At 46.4% G+C, this 20,738-nt stretch overlaps 3 protein-coding genes across 20 annotated transcripts in view; 1 reads left to right on the forward strand and 2 right to left on the reverse strand.

Moving 5' to 3' along the window:
* ptprfa (protein tyrosine phosphatase receptor type Fa) overlaps positions 1-8,094 on the reverse strand; it is a 35,081-nt gene extending 26,987 nt beyond the window's left edge. For 8 of the 10 annotated variants that reach the window (XM_086115645.1, XM_086115643.1, XM_086115646.1 and 5 more), the window contains exons 1-3: positions 7,970-8,094; positions 5,319-6,911; positions 5,146-5,187 (exon numbers count right to left, since the gene is read on the reverse strand). The gene's annotated coding sequence lies outside the window, so the exon portion shown is untranslated. Of the gene's footprint in view, positions 1-463; positions 966-5,145; positions 6,912-7,969 lie in introns of all 10 variants that reach the window. The other 2 variants (XM_086115637.1, XM_086115638.1) reach the window with 2 other exon arrangements.
* On the forward strand, positions 8,028-9,943 carry hyi (hydroxypyruvate isomerase). Its single transcript, XM_086115647.1, has 8 exons — positions 8,028-8,244; positions 8,317-8,428; positions 8,618-8,735; positions 8,810-8,888; positions 8,957-9,006; positions 9,080-9,149; positions 9,331-9,465; positions 9,546-9,943. The coding sequence occupies exons 1-8, from the start codon at positions 8,028-8,030 to the stop codon at positions 9,599-9,601; spliced, it is 837 nt and encodes a 278-aa protein (XP_085971773.1). The 3' UTR covers positions 9,602-9,943.
* Positions 9,653-20,738, reverse strand: part of szt2 (SZT2 subunit of KICSTOR complex) — a 35,026-nt gene continuing 23,940 nt past the window's right edge. For 7 of the 9 annotated variants that reach the window (XM_086115628.1, XM_086115631.1, XM_086115632.1 and 4 more), the window contains 15 exons: positions 19,052-19,307; positions 18,401-18,480; positions 18,107-18,235; positions 17,452-17,654; positions 17,228-17,324; positions 16,491-16,571; positions 16,120-16,194; positions 15,431-15,496; positions 13,920-14,133; positions 13,162-13,339; positions 12,969-13,091; positions 12,186-12,702; positions 11,794-11,904; positions 11,642-11,710; positions 9,653-11,577 (listed from right to left, as the gene is read on the reverse strand). In XM_086115628.1, coding sequence (XP_085971754.1) covers positions 11,434-11,577; positions 11,642-11,710; positions 11,794-11,904; positions 12,186-12,702; positions 12,969-13,091; positions 13,162-13,339; positions 13,920-14,133; positions 15,431-15,496; positions 16,120-16,194; positions 16,491-16,571; positions 17,228-17,324; positions 17,452-17,654; positions 18,107-18,235; positions 18,401-18,480; positions 19,052-19,307 — 2,343 coding nt within the window. In that variant the 3' untranslated portion in view covers positions 9,653-11,433. The remainder of the gene's footprint in view (positions 11,578-11,641; positions 11,711-11,793; positions 11,905-12,185; positions 12,703-12,968; positions 13,092-13,161; positions 13,340-13,919; positions 14,134-15,430; positions 15,497-16,119; positions 16,195-16,490; positions 16,572-17,227; positions 17,325-17,451; positions 17,655-18,106; positions 18,236-18,400; positions 18,481-19,051; positions 19,308-20,738) is intronic. The other 2 variants (XM_086115634.1, XM_086115633.1) reach the window with 2 other exon arrangements.

Genomic DNA, 20,738 nt, shown 5'->3' on the forward strand with positions numbered 1-20,738 from the left:
GCAACTTAATATCATTATTACTGCTGCATAATGAATGATAGCGTACGTTCAGTTTTGTTCATTGAATGTAGGATGACAACATGTTGAGCAGGTACAAAGTGCACGACCCGGCTCACTGAGCAGATCTCCTTGATTCAATTCAATCAGTTGCTTCCTAACAATTGCAGCAGTTACCAGCTCACTGGCCAGCACACGCACACACACACACACACACACACACACACACACACACACACACACACACACGCGCACACACACACACACACACACACACACACGCACACGCACACGCACACGCACACAATCTGCAACATAGACAGCAAAAACCACAAATGCACACTTAGAATTCAAAATAAATATATATGATTAGCATAAATAACAATAAACTCCAACCTCCCACCCCAGCAAATTCAACTTAAATTTATTGAACACAGACAGCATGATGTGCAAACAGGTGTCTCACCTGCACCACAGGTACACTGGTTGAAAAACACCTTCCAGGCAACAAAGAAAAAGACAAGGCTCCTCTGACTACACGAGGATGAACAAGAAGGTCCAAAGGCTTAAAAAAAATAAAACAAAATGTCCAAGGGTTGAAGAAGACTTTCCAGAGGATGAAGAAGACTCTTCCCAAGATGAAGAAGCCCTCCAGAGAACGAGGATGATGAAGAATTTCCTGAGTATCAGGAACGCTGGCAACCTGACAGGAATTCTCTTGCAAAGCCCCCCAAAACGCTCCTCCTTCTGGCGGCTCAGCATGGAGCCTGGGGGTGTTTTTTTTTTTTTTTTTTTTGTGTTTGTTTTTTTTTGAAGGGGGAGGGAGGCACTAATGTGATGGCGTTACGGCGGGGTCACCCACAGGTGGAGGCCGGCTGCGGAGACGCGATCGATCCAAAAGATCGTCTGCTGGGAAGCTGCCCACGTCTCGGGAGTGTAGATGATGTCACGGGTGTCAGGTTTCCAGCCTGGGGGAAGAGGGGGGGGGCATCAATCGGGGATGGGGGGGGGGGGGGCTGCGTGACTAGGGTGGGAACAGCGCTGGAGGTTTGACCCAGGTGAGAGCGGCTCCTCCCTCCAAGAGGAGGAAGAAGAGGAGGAGGAGTGCTTGTTGGGAGACAGCAGGATTGTGAATGTGGATGAGGGTCTTCAGGAAAACTTCGAGGTTTCTGAATACACATTTCTGTCAATACAGAAGTGGCTGACAACGTGCAAAAGATGGTCCAGTTGCGTGGCTGCTTTAGAGTGCCTCGTTGTCGGCCGTGAGTGTGCAGAGAAGAACGAAGAAGAGTGAGGACAGGGAGGACTTTTTTTTTTTTTTAAGTGCAATTTGACAGCTGGCATTTGAACAGGGGTGTCAGGTTATCCTGTCCACTTTGGAGCACCTTGTTGTTTGCCATGAGTGCACGCACGTCATGCAGAGAAAAATAAGAAACAAAGGAAGATTGCCGCGAAACAATGGCTCACTGTACTCTTCTTTTTTAAATACACGTATCACAAAAGACTCTCCAGATCGTGTTGACCAGCTGTCGCGGCTTTCTAGGGATCATGAACTTTGACCCCCACGCAGGGCGGGTTGCGGTAAGATCACCATGACAAAAACCTTGACTGAACGCTTGACGCGACGCGAGCGCCTCCATCAGGACACCGACGTCGGCCGCGGGGGCGGCGGTTGGGCCCGTATAGGAAGCCGGCACACCCACTGATTGGGCACGCCCACCGCGGGTGTCCTTGCCCGCTTTTGTGCTGGTGTCATGTGACTTTTGACCGCGTGTGAGTTCATGTTTTCTGCAGTGATTCATGTGTGGCAGAAATGCGAGATGGTTGCCTTTAGAAGGAAAAAAAAGTCTTTGTGTTCTTGAAATGGATACCACCCACACCCCTTATACACACACACAGGTCCCGGACCACCGGCAACCCCCCAAAACACTTCCTTCATCACTGCCTGGAGTGAAAAAAAAAAAGACGATAGTTTGGTCTCAAGTTCAGGCCGGCTCAACAAATATTTCCTCAAGTAGAAGCCGTCACCCAATTAGTTACCAGCTATGTCATCCACCTAAGTACTATAAACGCCTTCCTCTAAGACACGAGTAAATCACAGGCAGCAGAGCGTCACGATCTCACTTCATAGTCGCTCGTCTTCACACACAGACATGAAAGCGCTCGGCCTATTTGAACTCGGTTGCCAGCAAAAACAGCAACTCCTTGGGAGCCATGAACACGCTCGTGTGGTTCAGGTGACGTCGTCCTGTGACGATGTCACACTGTGACCAAACATCAATAGGTGATGACTAGGTCAAGTGATGTGGTCGGGTTAAGGCAGCCGTGTGATGTCAGTCAGTTCTGGTGGTCACGTGACACGGTCCGGTGACACTTTAGCGCGGTCGCGTTCGTGTGATTTGATCAGGAGAAAAGGTCGTTGGACACGTCGGAAGGGTGCGTCGCTGCGTATCATTGGCGTGAACGTATTTTGTGGTCAGGGCAAACACTAGATATGGTCATCTGGAAAAAAATTAAGCTCTGTCAAATGTATTCATTCCTAAATGGTATCGTTGCGTTTTTGTCCACAATTTGTTTTTACATTACGGCGGTGCATCAAGTGAGACAAAACGTGCGTGCGTGCGTGCGTGCGTGCGTGCGTGTGTGCGCGCGCGCGTGAGTGCGTGCGTGTTTGTGAGAGATGAAGTGCAGTGTCAGCAAAGTGCTGGTCTCCTTCCCACTGCTCGAAAACCTGCTACTCTTTCAGGACCTTCACAGACACGCACGCACACGCACACACACACACACACACACACACACACACACACACACGCGCGCGCACTTTCTTCAACTCCTGATGGTATCCCAATATTTTACTATGTATGTTTTGTTTTTTGCTCATTCTTTTCTTCGAATATTTGTTTGATCAGGCTTTCTTGTTTTTTTTGTGCTAGCCTGGCATCGGTCCGCCCCAAAGCGTCCGGCGGAGTAACAGATTGTCGGGGCGACGCGAGCGCGCCAGGCTCAGCGGGGTGGCATCCCGCCAGTGTGCGGGCCGGAGACGTACGCCGCCCGGGACTGGATTCGGCTCGGGGCGGCGCGCTAATATGGCGCTAACATGCTAACGACATATGGCCGTGATTCATCGCCTCCTCGGAAGTGCTTGTCACAAACGCATTACAAATGGGGCCTAAAAATGACATTCAGTCCATCTTTTAGGAGAAACCCACCCCCCGCCCCTCTTTATGGTCTGATGTCTTCTGCGCGTCTTCAGGGCAAAATGTTTTCCAAGCCAAACCAAGCTAGCCCTTGTCGTGAGCACTGACTGGATTTAATTGCTGGATTTTTTTTTCGTGTTGTTGAAGTCGGTACTTGCAAAGATATGTGATGGAAAACGACCCCAAACAACGTACAAAGTATAGGCATCGATGTCTATATTTTATTTGGTACGGTTTATTTTGAAGTTGGCCTTTTAAACCACATTGGAGGCGTGTTACTGTCATGCGTAGCTTAAACAATTGTAGCTGTGGTTAGCTTGACCTATTCTTTTTTTTTTCCTTCCAATCTAGGTCCTCAAATTACTTGAGGACTTGTTTAAACCTTTCTAGGGTATAGTTCAACTAGGCCATGTCACATATTACACGTATTGCAGGAGTGCTCTTGAAACGTAACTTATCATGACTATTGTTATTATTTTTACAGAATGTTAAGTATGCATTATACCACTTTTTAGGTCGACAATTGCATTTTGGTCGACAAAAATCACATTTTGTCATAACCAATAGAATTGTCCAAAGACTCGCAACTCAAAATATCATATTTGAGTCGTCGTATACACATCAGATTGTAATGACAAACGACTGCACTTGGCATTGAACACGGACCCGTTTATCATTTCTGAGACTATACACATTTGCAGCATTTTGGTGAACACAACAACATCATCGGCTGGTCAACTGTCATTTTGGTGGGCAAATGTAGCGCTTTAGTGTCAAACTCGAGGATGAGAGAGTCACGAAAGCGAAGTGCTGCGGTGGCTGGAGTGTGGCGTGCATGCAGACGAGCGCGACTCCTCCGGCATGAATGAAGAAGACGAGGAAGATGAAGATGAAGGCGGCAACACACAGCTTCATCAGTATTCCATCGCTCGCTCTCGGGATGAAGCGCTCATCCCTGCGCGCCTTTGACGCCGCCACATAACACGTTGCTTGGGGAAATTAAAGTTGACATCGGAACAGGAAGGAGCTTATCTAGTCCCGTCGTAGAAATGCTTTCAAACACGCCAGTGCTTTGAGATAAGAGTCCAATTTGAGATACGTGTGTGTTTCAGACCCCCACTGCTAGATGGTAAACATGAGCAATGTCTCACGTTGGCTTTTTGTTTGCAAATTGTGAATGACAAAATCTTTGAAGTGACATGGAAAAGGACGGTTAAAGATTAAATCAGAATGGCAAAAAAAAAAAAAAAGTGTGACAGACATTATTTGCGGCTGAGTTGATTTTTTTTTTGCATCACAATAAGTTTATAAAATACTTTTTTTTAAATGAAAAAAGAAAAATGTCCTCTTAATATTGCATCATAGCCAGTTTATTATTATTATATTTGAGTGGAAATTATTTATTGTAATGATTATGATCACTTTGGTTTTATATGATTATTTTTCAATCTTTTTTGACGAATGTTAACAGTGGTTAACTTCTTTTTACACTTGCATGACAGTTCATTAATCAGAAAAAAAATCATGTATTTCAATAACGAATGAATAAATAACGTCATAAAAACAAAAAAATAAATCTAGTCTTAAATCTGGAATAATTGATCATAAAGAGTTTATTATTCAGATAAAACTGATACATAACAAAATAAAACTATACAAAATATAAGGTTTGCATTTTTTAAAATGAAAAAGAACTTAAATAAAACTAGAAAAAGAAATCTAATCTAAATAGCTCAGTCATAATGTATCCGAGCCAGATTGTTCCAGTGATTATTATTTCCATTATTATTTTCGTTGTTATTATTTGTCTTCATTCAATTGAATTTATACCATGTTATTAAATAATTTCAATTCAATTTTAACACAGCACGTCAACGGCGCGCACACAGGGATACCGGCGTGCGCACACATGCACGTGCGCACACACGCACACACGAACGCACACGCTCACCATGTTCTCGAGTTGGTGGACGTGCGAGGTGGTCTGCTTCTTCTGCAGGTGTTCCACAGAAGAACATCAACAAACGCAAGAACCCCAAAACAAAAACAAAATCAGTCCACACGCGCAAGATCCACCGCAAAATCTGAAGAAAAAAAGTCCCGATAAATAAATCCTTGGCTCACGTGCACGGGTCTCCTCTTCCGGTGCCGTCCAGTGGTTCCGCTTGGTCAGCCTCGGTGGTCGTCCGTCAACAAGGACAACAAGAAAAGGAAAAAGAAGAGGAGGAAAATCAAAAGGAGAAGAAGAAAGAAAGCCGTTGAGCTACGCGCTGATGCTCGCTTGTCGTTCGAAAAACTTCGGAGGAGCTCGGCTCCTTCCGGAAAGCCCAGCTCACCAGGCCACGTTGATTGGTGGATTGATTTGGCGGCTAACTTGGGCGCTCACGCATACGTCAGTCGTGATGTCATAACACTCGAGTCACATTTAATAACTTCGAATAGAGAAGAATGTTCGTGTGTGTGAACTAAAAAAAAAAAAAAGACTGAAAATTAATCCATACGAATACTTTGTTTTGTGTTGATAGGGAAGAAATTTCATCTGTGCTGTATGTTTTACATACAGTACATTTGACAATAAAGTTTATCCAATCCAATTTTTTATGGTTAAATAATACACATGAATAGTCATATAGTAAGAAAACTATTTAAGTACGTTCACAATAAAACATACACACACACACACATACAGAATGTATGTTCTAAGTTCATGATTATTTGCGAAAAGCAATAAAAAATCATCAGTTAAATATCTTGTCTTTGTATTGTGTAATGTATTAAATTACATATTGGTTAAACATGATTTGCAAATCATTATACTCTACTGTATCTGCACAAAGTTGTGGTCAACCAGCTCCCCTCTCCTTTGGCCCCCTACCACCAAGTTGAAGAAGCCACCAGATGGCCCCGCCCTCCTGAGGGCATGCATGCTAATATTAGCTTCATTCTCTCAAGGTAGACTTCCAGTGGCAGATGGCACGAAGCATCTTTGTCACTGCACAATGTCCCTCTGCTCGCCACCGCAAATGATGCACATTAGAAACAAAACAATCATAGAAAATCATTCCAAATAATTTGGAAATCATATAAAAAGCAACACAAAGTCTTAAAAAAATTGAAGTAAAAATACATTGGTGAGCATCTAAAATTGCATTAATAAAATAACGATCAAGAAGCACGGTTATTACAAGATACAAACATGTTAAATGTACAATTTTGTTAAATGTTAATGTAAGGCAAAATTGTGCACTAGCTGACATCTAGGCGCTACTAGTACTGCTAATTGGTAAAGTTATATGTCACTCGTAACCTAACAAGTAGCTTGCAGCGAACTAGTGCACTTCTTTCCTACTAGTAACATATCGTTGAACTACTTGTATGCCAAAGTTGTTCTACTCATGAGGAATATGCGCACACAATCTAAATATCAATATCTAAATACTTATCTAAATATCAAAGAAATGCTCAAACACTGATCATTTATTTGTGTGTGACACATGGCACTAGTACTGGGAAAATTATTACGAAATAGAGAAAAGTTGGCTAACTTTCATGGTGGTGGTAGGTGTAATGCCTTGTCTTTGCCAGAGGGGGTGCTGTGAGCCCAATCACGAATGAACGAGTATTGCCGGGGGGGCCATCACAGGCAGCTAATTGACTTCCTCGCTTGCGCTCGCCAGCACGGCAACAATATGACCACCAACGTGGCCGACGGGATGCCTGCAAAATTTCACAAATCAGGAAAAATCAGCAAAGGGAAACTCATTTAAAAAAATCTTTAGATGAAAGCTGGAGCGGAGCCCAGCTGAGGTGGTGTGCATTCTGGACTGTTCGCAAGTCAATGTCAAGGCACATGTAAGCAAACAATGGACTGGGCACATATTACAAAAGCTGTGTCAAAATCCGAACAATCGCGTCGAAGAAGCATGGGGCAACGAAGGCTAAGAAAGCGTACGCCAAGGCAGCGTTCGCGCGGGGCCCGTCTCCATAGCAACGAATGCCGGATTTAAAGGCAATATTAGAAGGTTCCGTGAATTTAGACACCTGCATGCGATCGAGGCACACTGTGTATTACATCATGTGGCCTTCAAATTTGGCCTTGGAGCCGACGAATTTTGACACATCATGGTGTGGACTCATTTCGAAGAACAACTAGTGTTGTTTGCGCACCGCTTCCACGTTCAGTGCGTCAGAGTGGACGTACCATGGAGTGTTCACGGTGCCTTTCCCAATTTCAAAAAAGGTAACTAGAAAGAAATAGAGATGTTTAATGGTTCCGCGTTGTAAAAATGTGAACTTCTTTCTGTGTTACTAAGCATTAGAACAGCGGTATCCAAAGTCGGTCCTCAAGGGCCGCTGTCCAGCCTGTTTTCCAGCTCTCCAAGGAGCAACGCACCTAAATCAAATCTTCAGGATCGTTCTAATGCTGCTTCAGAGCTGGCTGATGAGCTGATCATCTGAATCAGGTGTGTTGCAGCTGAGAGAGCTAGAAAGCAGGCAGGAAAGTGGCCCCCTAGGCCCGGAGCTGGACATGCCTGGATTAGAACAACGAAACCATGACGAGTCACGCAATTAGTTTTTCTCCATTTCCGCATACGTCATAGTTAACGTGACAAAATACAGGTATCTCACTCAAGGTGACTTTTGCAAGTTAAAGAAAAATAACACAACTAGACCTTATACTACACACTTCTATACATTATTGTTTGTGTAAGTGTTCGAAAAACGAAAGTATGGAGTCACGTGACTAATTATGTCTTCGTTGTACTTCCGCTTACGTCGCAGCTGCCCGCACGTGAAAGGTTCGTGGAGGGGAGAGTAGATAAACTTTCCGGCATGTCGTCGTCATCATCCTCCGCGGCGCTTCGCTTCTGCGCTAACATCAGCTGGCTGTTCACCGAGCTGCCAGACTTCCCGCAACGGATGCACGCAGCCGCCGCTGCTGGCTTTCGAGCGGTGGAGGCGGCCTGGCTCTACGATGCCGACCTGCAGGAGCTCCGACGGGCCAAAGACGACCACGACCTGGAGGTCGTCCTCATCAACACGCCGCCCGGTTGGGAAAACTCAACCACACCTCCCGTCCCCGTCCTTATCCCCATCGTCATCGCATAATTACGTGTTGCAGGTGACGTCACGGCGGGCGAGTTGGGCTTGGCGGCGGTACCTGGAAGAGAAGAAGACTTCAAACGAGGACTGGATCAGGCCATTGAGTACGCGCGAGCTCTGGACTGCAAAAGGTCACACGCAGCACACACAGAAATTAAGCTATATATTTGAAATAAAATTACAAACTGAGTACATTTAAAATTGAATTCAAATAATTATAGAATTAGTATATTCAATTAAAATAAAATGTAAAAATACAAATGCAAACTGGATAAGTTGCCTATTTGTATGAGTTGCTTGCGGCGTGGTTGACATGTCAGGATCCATTTGATGGCCGGCCGAATTCCGGCGGGAGCGGATGGCGGCAGGGCGGTCATCCAGGAGATGGAGGAGGTGTTCGTACGGAACCTCAACTACGCTGCCAAAATGCTCTCCGAGGTGAAGCCACGGACATGTCGCTGTAGCAACTGCTGACCGTGACAACAACAAACTGAACTTCCTGTTGGCTGTAGGAAGGAATGACCGGCCTGATCGAGCCCATCAACACACGGCTGACGGACGCTCGATATTTCCTGTCGTCGCCTCACGATGGTAAAAACATGTTTGGCTCGAGCCAGATAACAAATAAATCCTGTCTCGGGCTCGTTCTTTGTGCACAGCCGCCACCATCTTGGGGAAAGTTGCCAACGACAACATCAAACTGCAAATGGTGAGTGGACGCTCGCCAAGTGTTTTGTTTTTTATGTGTCGACTCGATAAACGTCCACATTTTATACTTGCAGGATGTTTTCCACTGGCAAATTATGGATGGGAACCTGACGCAAAACATGCGGCGATATCTGCCGCTGCTGGGTGAGTGACGCGTTAACCAACGAATCAAATTAAATTAAAAAGGTCTTAAATAATGAAATGACATTTGAAAAACAGTCCTAAAAAGTTTTCCATGAGAATGAAAATGCCATCAAATCACCACAATATGACTTGTGGCCACCGATGACATCATCAAAACGTCATTGTGACATTTTGGCACCAGGTCACGTTCAGGTGGCTCAGGTCCCCGGCAGAAATGAGCCGGACAGCGCCGGCGAGATCAACTACGACTACGTCTTTTCCATGCTGGAGACGCTCGGCTACCGAGGCTACGTCGGCTGCGAATACAAGCCGCGAGGTGGGCTCGCATGCGCCATTACCAGCGTTTTCAAACTGCCGCTCCATCTTGTCAACCTTGCACTTGCCCTCTTCTTCCAGGAAAGACGCAGGACGGTTTGGGTTGGCTCCAACATTACTGGACACGCAGGAAATGAGGCTACACGGCAAAACGCTAAATCACACCAAAAAAAAAATTTGAAAAGTGATCGAATGAACGTTTCTGATTTATTGAGCATTTGTTAGAGTGCATGATGTGGCCTGTATCGTGTACCAAATCAGATACAGCAGAGCTGCAATGATTCATCCACAGTTAATCTATTATCAAATTCACCAACAATTATTTTTGATAAGCGATTGTTTTGATAGCTTTAATTAAAAATTGCCATAATCCTCTGCATTTAGGCTTCAGTGTCAATATTCTCCAATTGCCTGTTGTCCTCCATGATAATAGACTGATTCTTTGTTTTGAATAAAACATTTGTTCTTACTTTGGAAAAGAGTGATCAACATTTTTGCCTATTTTCTGTTAGGGACCCAAAGAACTGGATCGCAATTGATTTGTTTTCTGCACTGTTAATTTTAAATAAAGTCCCGTATTTTAATAAAGGGATTGAAATGTAAATGTTTAAATAATTCAAAAGAATGATTAAATAATCATTGGCTGCAGTCTCAATGTACAGTGCTTAGGACACAGGTGATACAGTTGAAGCGAGTGCAGTCACTCTTTCAGTTATGGTCTCCAGTGTTTGACATCCGACAGCTCACCGCGCTTGTGTTTATGTACATTTGGCTAACAGTGGCACAATTGAGCATGATGCCATTAACGATGAAGGGGAGAACCCCCCCCCCCAAAAAAAAAAAACTCTGGAAATGTCCTCATCAGACTTTGTGCTTCAAAAAAAAAAATAGCAAGGCACTTTTGGGCAGTGAAAAGCAAAAAATGTGAGGGGCTGTAATCCCAGAACAAACACTGACGTGGTAGCAAAGTCCAACACAAGGCACTAAATGTCCGCAGTCCAGATCCAAGCCAGAGTCCACACTCTGTCAGTCAGAGATTCTGACTTGCCCCTAAACAGGAAACGTGCACGATGGATGAAGAGTCCAACATGTCCTTTTCAGGGACTGGGGGAGCGTGCGGGTCGGTCAGTTAGTCTTAGACTCTGGTCTCACTCTGAGCAGTATAAGTGCTGTAACATCCAGATGGAGAGCCTCTTTTTTTTTGGGGTCATGTAAATGAAATTTGAAGAACCATCACAGCAAACCTACACGGTTAGTGGAGCAGGGTGCTGCTTAATTGCCCGGGAAGCGGTTCAGGGTACCAGGGTCTTGCTTAAGGACACCGCAGACCTGTGTCCGGGGTGCTGGTGGTCTTGGTAGGGCACATTTTTAACCACTTTGCCATTTCACACTCAATGACTGGATGATGTGTGTGGTGGTCATGTGATTGACTGGTGACCAATCCAGAGTCCAAAACCAGTGAGTCATAGACTCTGGCTTCCCCCTTGATGTTGATAGAGAGATGAAAAGTTCCGTGATACCAGGTCTGTACGTACGTATGGTGGTCCTGTGATTGACCGGGCGACCAAGCCAGGGTGCAGCGTGCCTTTGAAATGGCTGGATGGAAAGTCTCACACATTCCAATTCATTCCGGACTCTGCTCGTGTGGGAATGTCATGTCCAGTTTTTCAGCACTGAGTACAAAAGCCGCAACACTTCCACGCACCGCCTTGTCGATCATTCCTAAGCCTGGAACACACCCTGCAGACCGAAAGGACCCAAAAGGAGTCCAAATTCAAGAATAGTTTAAAAAATATGATGCACAAATGCCAAAATAATTTAAAAATGTTTTCCGGCAGCTTAGCTTAATGCTAGCAGTCCATGACGCAGCTTCTGGAACTAGCCAGCTTGCTAACGACATCCAGCGCAAACTGGCTTTTTCTTCAACTGCGGGATGAAAGACATGAAGTTGAGGGAGAAGGAGCATTGGCTATAAGAGTCCGGTCCAGAGGTTGTAGCAGGCCGTGTTGATGACGGACTCCAGGTGATGGTACATGGAGACCAGCTGAGGTGGCGGACTGCCGCCGTCCTGCGGCTGCGGCGGCAGCGGCTCTCGCAAAACCACCTTCAGGCTCTGCAACGACAAAATCGTGGAAAATGCACCGGTTGGAAGAGATGACGTCATCTTGACTACTCACCGTTTTGCCAGCTTGGGAGTCGAGGAAGACCAAAACGAAGCAGTCAGTGAACTTCTGGTTCAGAACAGCCTGCAACGCAGAGGCAGCAGGGGTTAGATCGGATGCATAGTTACCTATCCAGTTTTAGGCGGCGGAGGCAGATGAAGTCTCACCAGGTATTGAATGCCGCCGTCGTCAAAATGGCGACAACTTTGAGGGAATCGGCCAAGCAAGACTTTAATGAGACTCTGGTACCAGGTTGTACTCATATTCAGGAAGCAGTCCTGCAGGGACACCAAAACCACCAACACGTCACGCCACAATCTCACACGTTAATGGTTTTCAAGTCTACCTATGACATCACAGAACTCTTTCCTGTACAAAATAACACAGCGATAAGTTTCAGGACTGGCGTGGCCCCTTCCTGCACCGTCAGAAAAAAGGGTCCTAAATTTGTACCGTACCTTACAGCGTCCAATGGCTCGCCACTGGGGCTGTACGGTCAAGAGGACACCGATTTTAAAATATTCGGACCCTTACGCTGAAAGAAGAGGGTGGTTCTCACCAGCTGGGGGTCGATGTCCCCGACTGAGCGGCTCTGGACAGACTCCAGCAGCTCCTCCAGCTCGCAGAAGGACAACTTGGTCAGCTTCAGCTTGTCCAGTGCAAGGTGCTCGCCGTGGAACAGCCTCCTCCACAGGTTGTCGCGACGGCAGTGCCCCATGGCTTCCTCCACGCTGGCCTGGATCTGCCGGCGGGCGGCGGCCACCTCACTGTTGAGCAGTGGGAACAGCGGGGACGGGTCGAGCAATCCCTGGGACCGGACGGCGGCGCCCACTAACGGATAGAACTCATTGCCGTCGCTGGGCGTGCAGGCCTCGGACCCGGTCCTGGTGGGTTCCTCCCAGAGGTCCCGCTCGCCGCTGGGGGACGTGCAGGCCTCCGCTCGATCCAGGGCCGGGCGTCCGCCCAGCTCGCCGGGCTCACGGTGGATCGGAGGAAGTTTCTTGAAGCGTCGCATGTCAGCTGTGAGACGGGGGAAGAGCTCACGCTGGCTCGTCATGATCACGTAGAAGTGCAACCTGCAAACACACACTTTGGTCTTCAAGGGGAGGTTTCTGGAAAATGGCGTTTCTTGTCCTGTATGCAAACAGTCGTGCCCACCCACCGAGTTCAAACTTAAGGAAATCTTTTGTGAAATGATCATTTCCGAAAACGTGTCTCCGAACGAGACAGTCAGAATCTGACCAACTTGTGACATCCGAGCAGGCCATTTCACACGTCTGCCCCCACACCGTTTTCCTCTCAGGAAGATTCCAACAACCCAGCTTCAATCGGCTTCTCCTACCTCAGCAAGTGTCTCTCCCCCTCCGACTGTTCCTCAAAGGGAGCAGCATTGTGACACACCACCAGGGAAACGTCAAAGTCGTCATGGTGATGAAGGCCCTCCAGGTCCTTGTAAGAACCCGAGCTGGAGCAGGGAAAGAATTCCGAGTCAAGTCGGGCAGCTCGGGCGTTTGCGGCGGGGGCGCTTGTCCTACCTGTTCCACAAGGCGACCAGAGCGTACTCGTGCTGGTCTGGCGCGGCCTTCTTGGCCTCGGTGGTGACGGCGGCCTTGGACATGCGCAGGGGCTTCATGCCGTATATGCTGGCGTGATCAGTGATGTAGTTGTACAGCTGATGGGCCGTGATCATCCTCGTGGCGGTGGAGAAACTCCCTTGATCAAAGGATGGCAGGAGGATAATCAGGAAGCCCACGAGAAGCATCTCGAAGCTCCCACCCCATAGAATGTGGACGCGGTTCCAAGTGTCACTTTTGTGCCAGCAGCAAATATGTTAAACTTTACTGGGGAACAAAATAAACTGTCTTGCAAATGATTTAGCACGTAGGATTGTAGAAAGGGCTCCGATTGGCTAGCAACCAGTTCAGGGTGTAACCCACCTACAGCCCGAAGATAGCTGGGATAGGGTTCCAGCACGCCTGCCAACCATGTGAGCATAAGTTGATTTTTAAAATGGATGGATGAAATATGAGTGAAGCGGTAAAAGCCGTCTCACGGGGCCACTTGCTGCCGACTAAAACTGACATCACAGTTGCTCAGGTAACAACCAATCATGGCTGAACTTCAGAAAATAGGTGAGCCCTGAGCAACCGTGATGTCATTTTCAGTGAGCAGCAAGTTAGAAAATGGCTGCCCCCTGAGGTTGCTAAAAACAGATGGATTTCGCTGCTTGACTCATATTCTACAAAGGCAGTATGAATGGAAGGCCAGGTACGAGGATGCTCGTCATCCCCACCTTGGAAGACGTGGTTGCGTCCAAACTTGGGGATGTCGGGGTGCTGCACGATGAAGTCTCTGAGGAAGTCAGTGAGCTGGTAGCCCTGGCGCAGCGTCATGTGGCAGCCCACCAAGTACTGGTGGACTACCCGCAGGTGGAAGTCGTAGCTGAACGAGTGCACGTGCATCAAGTCGCGCACCTTGTCGCACTCCTCGGTGAAGAGCATGGAGAGCTGGAAGACAGGTTTGTTCGTTCATCCCGCGTCAATCGCAGCGAAAAGCGAGCAGAGCATTGTGGGAAATGAGGAGAAAGGGAGCAGACCAAGCTGGGGGTAATCATCAGATTAATGGCGCTGCGTTGAGTTCAGTTAGTGAGGATGCCGGTCTGACTATTTTTGCCCTGGAATTGACTATGCAGACCAGTTCAGCGTGGACCCCGGCTCACCCGTCACACTGAACAGGACGAGCCATGAAGAAATGGGTGGATGCTTTGCGCAAAGGGCACATGTCATGTTGAATTCACTTATTACGGTCTTGTATGCCTCAACTACATTACTGTCATGGAGTTTACTTTGGAGTCAGCCAGTCCCGCCCTCAAACGTCTCCTGTTGGTCCAAAAAGCTGCCGATTGCCTCTTAACTGGACTATGGAAGAGGTTGAGTTGTGTATGAAGTACTGCCCCCATCAGGTAAAATCCAATCAAATCATGATGGGAACTTGTTTTTAACTTTAACAGCCTGCCCTCTGTCCTTTCAGGACCTTTGCTGCACAAATCCAGGAGTCAAGTAGATGACGGCTAGTGGGCAGTGGTTACCATGGTGAAAAGATAAGACCATCCTTTTGACACAAAGGCATGAAAACATGAACTTTTCCATCGCCCCTTGTGGCGTTCCTGCACTTCACGCCTGACTTTCAATCTGGCGTTTTTACGACTAGTCCCTAATCCTTCCTCCCGGATGGTGCTTTTGCGGCCAAGTCAACTCCCGTTGTGACTTCGATGGCCGGTTCAGTCGGGGGGTTCGTCTCTTGGTGACACCACTTGTTAGCCGGGACCAAAAGGGAGAAGAAACTTCATCGAAGCAGTGGGGGCCCCGACCATGCGCCCTGGGGAACTCCGCACAACTGCTGACTATTGATTTTTAATCCACGTTTGACTCATGATTGACTCCTTCAAAGTAAATATAAAAAATCAAAGCATACAAGCGATAGGGAAGAATAAGAAGTCCAAGCGGGAGTTAACGCTGCAGGAAATCAAGAGAAACTGGGAGTGAATCACAACCAGCAAGCAGCCAGGAAAATCAAGAAAGTAGCTCAGCAGTTCAAAGGTTCGATGAAACCTTTGTCTAGGCAACCAATGAAGTAAACCAGGAGGTTCTTATTACAATTTGACCGCCAGCCAACCCACAAGCGCATAAGGAAAGACTGATGAGACTGGCAAGCAGAGTGTCGAGGTAAGGGCGAAGTGGGAGTTAACTGACGCACTCCGCGGCCCCACCCCAGACCCCTCGCCTGACAGTGGCCGGGACGTACCGCACAGTCAGACACCTGGGTGGCGTCCGGGAATGGCTTGCAACGAGGTTTGATGAGCAGGCCGCCCTGATGGAGAGATGATAGGAAGTGTGTGTGTGTGTGTGTGTGTAGGGGGTGAATGAGGGTGTAAGAGGAGGGAAGGGTATGGGGGTTAAGACAGTGACACGTGGACAGATGCAACAACATCATTGAGCCTGTCTCGTGTCAGGCTTGCCGCAAAAAATGTTGGCTTGAGGACTTATTCACACTGGGAAATACCAAGAAAACATCAAACCACTTCATGAAGATTAATTGTTCTCATGAGCCACATGCTGCTTCACCACGTCTAAAGACATGCAATGAAAAATGACAAACAATGCTGTCGAAGTTCCTGTCATTTTTTTCCTGGCAAGTCTCTTTTTTTTTTTTAAAGTACTGGTAATTCTGTTTCATCTGATGAGTTAATTTCAAGTCGATTTTTGCTGAGCTCCTGCGAAATCACTTTTTTTTTTTAAGAGCTTCAAAAATTATAGCAAGGGTTTAGTTCAAAAGTAATCATCTTGAGTCTGCAACAGGTTAGCCGACTGGTGAAGACTGAAGATCGATCGTCTTTTTGCGTTCCTATTTTATTTATTTATTTTTTAAATAAATCTTTTCATTCAAATCTTGTGAAATCGCTGTGTTTAGGTATTGTGAGGGGGAATTCCCACCTGTGAGTTGACCGACTGGCCCATGGGGATCCGAGAACACTCCAGTGCATACTGCTTGACGCAGAAGTAGCAACCCTGGAAAAACAACAACAACAAAAGCATATGTTTCAAGATGACAAATAATTATTAAAACACTTTAGCGTACTTTTTCACACATTTACAAATTGACTTCCCATTGCTTATAGCCCGCATACAGACTACTCTGTCTAATATTTTTGTTGTCTTAGCATTCGCAGGAGAGACTTCTAACGAACACTTCAATGAGCAAAAACCAGGAATACTCTTTTTAAAGGCATCATTTTATCATTTAACGAAAGGTGTTCCTACTGAAGCATCCGGTGAGTAATTTATTTATTTATTGTAAATGGTACCTGAAAAGCTAGCTCCATCAGCACGATCCCGCCGGGCAGCGCCCTCTGAAGGTGGTAAGCGGTGGTGGCGGACACAGTTGTCTGCAGAGTGGATTGACGAAAAGGACGACAGAATATTAAATCAAATTCTAATAATTTCTGACTACATGCAGGGAAAAAGAAAACGTTGTTGATTCAATTAGAATTAACTGAGAAAGTGTCTTAAAAAACAAGAAAAAAAACATGTTGAAGGTATATTGAAATGAATTACTTTTTCCACAGTAAAATAATTAATGGTCATTTTAATGAAATTAATTAAAATCAATTCCATTACCATTAAATTAACAATTATTTATTAAAAGAAAAACGTTAATTGCATGCATAAAATTGTTTTTATGAAAAAATGATTGATACTCAATGTCATTTTATGATATGATTTTAAAATAGTTATAGTAATAAAAAATAATTCTTAGTTTTGTAATGTGAGTAATTATAATTGAATGATCAGTAATTCACTAGTTATTAAATGAAATAAAAACACAAAAAATGCAAAATTGATGATTTTAACAACAGATTATGAAATTACACGAATGAAGCAACAAGAACAAAAAATGAACAAGCACACTCAATTAAAAATTTTCAGGAAAGAAAATCTGAAATGCACCACAAGTTCCTAGAATGTTGCCTGTTGCGCCACATCACGGACAAAAGCGACGAACGCAGTTGTTGGAATTTCAGGATGTGTCGCGCTGACTCACCTTGGGGCTGTCTTCGCTCTTCTGCTTGACGTAGGAGAAGGACATCCTGCCCTCGGACGACATGGAGCTCAACATGGCGGCGCGGGCGCGGGCGATGCTGGCGAACAAAATGGAGGACGGGCAGTGGGGTCAGCGGAATGAATGAGGATACACAACGGGTCGTTGGTATGGCAATCCAACAGTGACAGTAAAAGACAATGCGGGCGCCACGGGCGAATACAGACCTGCGAGCGGGCGACTGCGGGCGCACCTGCACCAGGATGAAGCCCAAGCTTTGCAGGTACTGCACGTACTGCTGCAGAAATCCGCTGGAGATGTCCAGCAGCCAGGGCTCCTCCTTCAGCCGGCCGGGCAGCATGTCGCCAGAGTCGCTGCTGTAGCTGCGGTCGCGGCCCGACGCCGTCGAATCGTTCGACCGGTGACGCTTCTGCAAGACAATGTGAACAGCGATAAGCGCCCGACGCTCGGCAACACGGCTGTCCTAAAGTTTTCCTCCGGGGGCCGTCGACAGAAAAATGGAAGGATGCAACGGCCATGTTAACAATCTTCAAAATTCATTTACTCAACATACTAAAAGCAATCCGTCATGCAATTATATGCAGTTTTGTTTTTTTTGTCCACACAGTGGAAACCTGCGATAGGGATTGCAAAATATCCTGCCCGCCAAGAGCAAATGTTTTTTTTAGACCCCCAAAAGGATATTTTCCACAAAACGTAGCCCCATCAAAAAAGCAGCCTGTGCACAACACACGCCAACATTTTTTTTTAAATACCGTTGTCATGCATACGTTCATTTTTAGTATATGCAGGCTGATGACCAGCAATCTTGATTTATGGACACGCCGAATTTAGAAGCTCCATTTTCCTCCAGTCCAATACCTTGACGGGCGGCTGAGCAGCTACTAATTCCTCCTGAATCTGCTTTCGGAAGAGAGGGTCAAAGAGCAGCGGCGTGGCGCAGTAGTGGACCAGGCGGGACGACTGTTTCAGGGTTTCCAAGTCAGCCAGCTGAGGAGGAGAAGTGATGTGAATGACAAGAAGCCAACTTTTCTGCTCAAAGGCTACAGCGTTGGAGAGCTTTGACTGTGGCTCGTAAAGGCGACGTCACTAATGCACTTTTTGTGCTATAAGCACTGCGACTTATGCCCGCAACCGACGCAAAGATGAACGCACCGCAATGGGCATGTTGGACTGTGCCGACCGCTGCTGCCACGTCACAAACAGGTTCTCAATCTTCATCTGCTTCTCCAGCTCTGCACACAACAAGGAGAAAAATAGCAACAATGCAAACACAACAATTCAAACAATAACATCATCATCAATGTTATATATTATTTTGAGAAATGTGAAAATACAGTATATGTGCACATAGGTCATATTCTTAGTTCACTATTCGGCTATTCGTACAAATTTTTGGAATCTATTATTTGTTTTGTGATGGAAAATTCATTTTGAGATTTTGGGAGTATTTTTGTTCTCTCGCTTAAATGTCGTGAGATGCACCAAAGTCCTGGATAGTAGGAAAGTAGTGCAGTGCTCCCCCATTTATTGACTCTACTGCAAAGCACGCGGAGCGATTAAGACCAAGAAGAAGAGGCGGAGAAGGTCCCCTACTAAATTCCTCATAGACTGTATGGGCTGAGAAATTATATGTATCGCTGCTCTGTATGTGTTCAAAAAGCAGTTGGAAGGAATTACCTTAACATTTATGAAAAGTTATGCTAGCCAGACTGGGATGTTTCACGTTATTTGTTAGCATTTAAATAGCAGACGAGGCCATTAAGGTAATAGCACTAGCGTCATTTCAAATGCGAGTCACTGAACCTCTCCTCTCAGCCGCTTTGATGTCCAAGAGCTGTCCGCCATGCCGCGCGACAGCGTCCCCGTCCGTTAGCGCCCTGATAGCGCACACGTCCCTCAGAGCCTCGTCGAAGGGCAGCAGCTCGGAGGGGAAGTGAAGCGGGGCCAGGCTGCGGCCCGAAGACGCCAGGCGACCCTGCTCTTTGCTGGCCAGGGGCGGCACGGGGCTACGGAGAAGCGTGTCCGGCTCCATGGATGGACCCAAGAAGGGGTTGGGGTCCTGCACAACCAGCGACAACACCAGTTACTTCCAATGCAGCACGTTAACATTATATTTAAGATTGTATATCAACCTTTACGGTCACAGAATGCCTTCCGTGGAGGCACCTCAATTAATGACTGTACCGCTAATGCACTAAAACTGACATTATATTTAGCGATACCACTGGAATGTTTATTGTCAGGTCCACCTCTAATGTGCCATGCACACATCAATCATAGTGAATGTTCCGATAAGGGACGAATAAAAAAGTGACATCATTGCATCCTATTTAATATTCCATATACATTGAATATATCCTCTTTATCACATGTAATATTGATACACATGATGAAGCATATTGACTGGATGTAACATTTAATTTCTATACCAACATGCAGCATCTTTGCATATTCAATGTCTCCAGCCCTCCAACGTAGTCTATTTACATCATATTTAATGTTCTATTCCGTTTCATTTGTTCTGGCCAACAAATAGAGTTCATCAGGGAAAAAGATGGTGACTTTTAATTCCCACGCTGGCTGTTTGTCGAGCAACTTTGGGCCGCGTTAGCTCAGCCGAGCAGCTCGGGGCCGACACGGCAGAGCGCAGCGGCCCCAAGGCGGGGGGAGCCGGGGAGGCGGCGGCCGAGGCCCGGCCGGTGCCCCCTCCCTCCGCCTCCCGTCACGGCCGTGACAGATGAAGGCCGATTCAGGCAAATTTTCTGCCGCTTTGACTCTGCTTCCTGTCCGAGCTCGTTAGTGACGCGGCCGTGGAAGCCATCAGAGGGAAAGCTAAAGTTCTTTGCGCTTTGTAATTGGCCGCAGGGGGGCACGCGGGGGCGGAGGCGGGGGCGCTGGGCACTTAAAGGGCACTTTGCTGGAAGATGCTGCTCCAGTAAGTCTCAAGTACTTCAACACTACGTCATACTGCAAAGTGGATTCCATTCATTTTGCTCTACAAAATTCAAAAACTCTTGAAAGGCAAAACTCTGAGAATAATGCACCTGTGACATCTGGAAAGTATTCACAGTGTTTCACTTTTTCTGCATTTTCTGACGCTGTAGCCTTATCCTAGAATTGGTTAAATTGACGAAGCTTTGCTGGAAAGTCGCCTTTGATTATACACACGCATCAGCACAGCACGGACAAGTTACATTTTGCGTTTGACAGCAGGAATATCAGAAAACAGCCAGCTGCCTCATATTTAATAGAAAAGCAGCGGCTGTGCTTTTTGCTGAGGAGCTCAAAGGCGAGCGCAAAGTCTGAGCGGAAATCGATTTCATCCAAAGCAAATCTCAACACAGCACTTCATCAATAGAGCGGTGATGCATTTCATGATATGGACTCATTTCCTTGTTACTTCTTACCGCCAAAACGAGCCTAAAATCAAAATGGCAGACTCCCCATATTTTTCAGGACACTCCTTGAGACTTTCTGTGGGTCTAATACT

The sequence above is a fragment of the Hippocampus guttulatus genome, chromosome 7 (assembly GCF_054856545.1).
Source record: "Hippocampus guttulatus isolate MCC_2025c chromosome 7, RoL_Hgut_1.0, whole genome shotgun sequence".
Lineage (NCBI taxonomy): Eukaryota > Metazoa > Chordata > Actinopteri > Syngnathiformes > Syngnathidae > Hippocampus > Hippocampus guttulatus.